General features: G+C 37.9%; 1 protein-coding gene across 1 annotated transcript; it reads right to left on the bottom strand.

Moving 5' to 3' along the window:
- Nucleotides 1-220: 220 nt before the first annotated feature.
- On the bottom strand, nucleotides 221-1,046 carry LOC102226886 (mesoderm posterior protein 2-like). Its single transcript, XM_005796198.1, has 2 exons — nucleotides 402-1,046; nucleotides 221-307 (listed from the first exon to the last, which is right to left on the bottom strand). The coding sequence occupies exons 1-2, from the start codon at nucleotides 1,044-1,046 to the stop codon at nucleotides 221-223; spliced, it is 732 nt and encodes a 243-aa protein (XP_005796255.1).
- Nucleotides 1,047-4,789: the final 3,743 nt, after the last annotated feature.

The following is a 4,789-nucleotide window of genomic DNA, read 5'->3' on the forward strand; positions in this document are numbered from 1 at the left end:
ACTGGGTGTGAATGCTGTGTGTAGCTGAACATTTGGGCTTGGAGTAGTCAAATCAACAAGGGATTTTATGATAAATAATGTTTATTTTTTTCACATTGTGGAAACTTAATAAATACATATTTCTATGTACAAAAGTAACTAAACAACAGAAAATTATTGGTTCAAAATTAGAAGCTTGAGAAGTTTAATCCATATATTAGGACATTCACTGGACCGGCATTCACAACTGTCCAGTGAATGCCAAAGCTTTTGACTGTTCATGGTGATTCCAGGACTCCTCACTGGTGAAGTAACCTGCACTTAAATCCTGAAAACAAACAACAAAGAAAGATATTTTAACTGTACTACAGAGATGTATAGAGAGGTGTCTTTATTTATATAAAAAGAAATTGTAACTGTACCTGATATGAATGGTGCAGAGAGGACAGCTGCTCTGTGTTCATGGCTGTTGGTTGATCCAGGAACTGGCTGAGGGTTTGGGCCTGCTCCACAAAGTCTGAGGATCTCCTCTGCTCCAGCACCTCCTGGCAGAGCCCCAACTCCTCCGACAGATAAGAAATGTATCGAATAGCGAGGCGCAGTGTCTCGATCTTGGTTAGCTGTCCAGCTGGCGCCATGGAGGGAGGAAGGTATGTCCTGAGGTGATGCAAAGCTTTGGTCAGATCCCTCATCCTCAGCTTCTCCCTCTCGCTTGCAGTCTGCCGCTTTTTACTTGGATACTTGGACCTGGACTTCTTCATGGGGACGATAGTTGAAGAGGAAGGCCTGGAGCTGAGGACGGTGTCCGATTGTTGGGATGGTTGAGGCTCCAACATGCTGCTGAAGCGGAAACAGTTCAAGACATCTTGCTCCTTTCCTAAGGCCTGAAGGGAGACCGGGGAAAAGCAAAACGAGTCCACAGAGGAGGTAGGAGAGAAGCTGCTGCCTGCGCTGGCATAACCAGGATCTGAGGATGGATCACAAGCTGGAGACTTTTCTAGAAGAAGATCATAATCAAAGAACAAGGAGTTCTTCTGAAGCTGGAGAGAACAGTAGGACATTTCCATAGTCGCTGCTGAAGTATCAGTTTTCCTGTTGTCAGTTGGTGCTGCGGTGCTGGCCTGTCAGTGGGTTTCTGCTGAAGGATGCTCTGGATATTGAGAAGAGAGAAGGAAGCTGCTCAATATATGTGGTGAGGGGTGTGAAGCGTCACCTCCTGGGAGCCACCTCTGGTCCTGAGGAGCTCTGGGAGCAGGGATGACACCTTGGCCAGGGGGTCCCATGGGAAACTGGCATGCTCCAGTACAAGGTGTGATGTGGCTCTTCTAGTGTGAGCATCATGCTTCTGCAGGTGTTTGAAAATAACACTATCATGAAGGGGCCACATGCCTGGCCTTAAGCCAGAGATTATTATTAGAAACTCAGGGATTCATTGAAGCCCTGGAACAATCTGCAACACAAAAGTCAAAATATTGTTTTTTTATAGTTCCTCTGAATCATTGTATGCTGAGTAAATGCTTGTCTGAATGAAATATCAAGCTCTTAGGCCCATTATCTGTCGCATATGAATGCTGTTTGCATAGATAAGGAAAATCTTGCTTTATATTTATTAATGAATACTTTGGGCCTTGGTCCTTCCTGTCATTTTACTCCTTTTAGACTGGCTTAGAATAAGTGTGCCGTGTCAGCTGGGAGGTGTGAATGATTAGCACCTTTAGCTATTTGGCCAGCAGCTGGTCTCAGCCCTCAGAACCTGGATGGAAACGATGCAACCAATCTTCAGACAAATGTTCAATTTAAAACCTCAATATGCAACACTATGAAAACACTGGTTAATCTCAGGTATTTAATTGCTGGTAAATATCAACAAAATATGAAATGCCAGTCTCCAAAAGAAAGTGTCGACCTCAGTTGCAGTTCATACTTTGTAAATCTTCCTCTAACTCTTGAACTGAACCTTGAACCTCTGATATGCTTTGAACAACCAGCTTTTCCAGCAAGTCATCTATTGGGTCCCATTGTTATCTATCCCCTATAATAACCCCCAAAATAAGGTTTATGTAACAAAATCCCCCTTTGGTGTAATTTTATTTTATTTTGGTTGAAGCAAAGTTTTGGATTTTCATTGTTTGTGTGCCTTGGTCATCCAAATCGACAGAAATTACCCTTTCAATAAATCAGTCTGTCTCTAATATTTCAATGATATATAAAATATTGAAACAAAACTGTACAGCAGTCATTGTGATTTTAGCATCATAAATTTAAGAAGTCTGCAAACTCCAGTTCAAATCTTAATTTTCTGCAACATAAAAAATAAACAAAAATCTTTCAAAAACTTTAGCCACATTTAATATGATATGTATCCCAAACAATTCAAGAGGAAAAACAATCATTTGAATTGGAATGAACAAATGCTGCAGTACAGATGGGAAAAGATTAGAGATGAGTTCTACAAATGCTCGACACACATTTTGTGTCCAGTGATGTCCTTTTGATGGGATTTGTTTTCACTTCTACTGTGGAGCTGAGTCCCAAGTTGCTTTCCCACAAACTGCTGTGTTACATTTGTCTCCTAGTAAGAGGTGTGAACTGGTGCTACGCCACTTTACACCGCCACACTAATGCAAGAAAAACAGACATTTAAATGTAAATAAACATTTAAAGGAAAAATAGGACTATATAAAATGTAACGTTCAGGAATCTTGATTAGTTTGTCTTATTAAAATTGAATTAAATATAAAATTTAATCTCTTGTAGGACTTCAAAGCAGGGTTAAGTTATAAAACAATATCAGAAGCATCTCCTGAAACTCTGTTCCATCCTTGATTCAAGAATACAAATAAAATGGCAAAACTACACATGACACGTTTCAGATTTTTGTGGCTGTGCAATAAAATGTGAAAAGTTTCAGTGGTTGTAAAAGAATTCAGAAGGGCATTCTTTGTAGATACATTATTTACTCTGTTATTCATGGGTTATCATAGGCCATTATCTTGTTTCTGTGTGAGTCAGAATGTTGCTCTGGAACTATTTAAATACAAAAACTGGAAACAACATCAGCAATAAACCTGCTTTAAATTTCAGAATAATTACAGCTATCTTTCTTTTTGTCTTCTCAGATGGAGGATTACAACTCTCCTAATCTACATTATTCCTGACATTGTTTACTTCGGAGCAGAGAGTTTATTAGCTTTACTGTAATGACAGACTTAAGTGTGTATGTTAGTCTTTGGGTGGGTTGCTCGCAAGTCAAATGAGCCGTGTGTATGTGGCAAATCAAACACTGGGTCTAATTCTCCCGGGCTGATATGCAGATCCTCTCTCTTGATGAATATAAAAGACCTCTGGTTTTAGCGAATGATTGAGGCAGGAGGTCAGAGAAAGGAGAGAGAATTTGAGTCCAGACTTAATGGAGCCAAGGATCTCACTGTTTGCAATGCCTCATTAACAAAGCAACTCTAAATAAACTAGATAAACACTAACATTAAATCTGTTCTGCAAATTACTTTCCCTTTAGAAGGAGGCCTTCTAGAATCTAAATAGAAACACTAACATAATTATGCATTTCTGAATCATGCAGATCGTATTTCTAGAAAAATCCTTTAAAGGTAGCAAGAGCAAGAATCACTGCACACAGGGTAATATACAACTTGAATGTTTATTTCTTTTCATTTTGGTGTTTCTGAGAAAAACCTAATTAAAATCTAAAAATCTGCTTCAGAAATTCAAATACTTCAGTAATATACCCACGACAAAATAAGATTTTAATGATTTTAATGTAATATGTATCCCAAACAGTTCAAGAGGAAAAACAATTTGATAGAACATGTTATGGCTTACACAGCCCTTAGGAAAAATTCTGGCTTGACAGCTGTCCAGCAGACATTGGTAAGCATATTATTGGAAAACTGAGTGGGAGGAAAATCTTTGATAGGAAATATGCTCATGTAGTAGAGTGTACCACAGCACTGAAAAGATTTGAAGTACTTTTTAAGTTATTGGCCAGAGTAATTAATTGCAAGCCACTTAATGTTGACCTATAAATCAATCAGAAATAAGGAAGAATCATAAACTTTAGGAATGAACCCTTGTTGAGTCTAAAAAAAGACAACATAGCAAAGGATCAGCCTGGAATTAGCTCAGTAATCACCTTTATTCACAAAGATGCAGTTTTCTTTTTGTGGTAGTTCTACACAATTTGTTATTTTTGTGCTTGATGTGTGACAGGAGAAAATTAAAAGGTTTAAGAATCCACACATGCTTCTGAATTTTTTTTTTAATTTGTTTCGTTCAAATCTCTGTGATTTTCATGGACAAAATATAGAAAGTTCTGTAATTTCCTTAACACATGTAAGGGAAGCACAGTTTAGCAGCACAAAGGAAACATTTATTTTAATATGTTGTTGTTGTGGCATGCGCTAAACATATAATGAGTTCAAACAGGAGTTTAGAGCACTATCTTACAAACATTACTTATGACCTTTGCTGCCATCTAGTGGCCAGGTGGGGAAGAAACATTCAAGCATCTTGATGTGAAGCATCCCCAGAAGAATTATCAGCCAGTCGTATTTCGCAATCTTTTCTTATATGTCCATCAAAGTGTTGCAGGTCTTCTGATCTGATGTGTTTTATACACACATACTATAAAACAAAACAAAACAAAACAAAACAAAACAAAACAAAACAAAACAAAACAAAACAAAACAAAACAAAACAAAACAAAACAAAACAAAACAAAACAAAACAAAACAAAACAATAGCTACATAATTCACAAAAAGCAAACTGCATACCTCAGGAACATCTTCCTTT

The sequence above is a fragment of the Xiphophorus maculatus genome, chromosome 4 (assembly GCF_002775205.1).
Source record: "Xiphophorus maculatus strain JP 163 A chromosome 4, X_maculatus-5.0-male, whole genome shotgun sequence".
Classification (NCBI taxonomy): Eukaryota; Metazoa; Chordata; class Actinopteri; order Cyprinodontiformes; family Poeciliidae; genus Xiphophorus; species Xiphophorus maculatus.

What these genes read in the sequence shown, in the direction of transcription:
- LOC102226886 (XM_005796198.1), bottom strand. Translation starts at nt 1,046, where the DNA reads ATGGAAATGTCCTACTGTTCTCTCCAGCTTCAGAAGAACTCCTTGTTC. An exon ending in CTCTGCACCATTCATATCAG is followed by an intron (nt 308 to 401) that starts GTACAGTTACAA and finishes GTTTGTTTTCAG; the next exon opens with GATTTAAGTGCAGGTTACTT.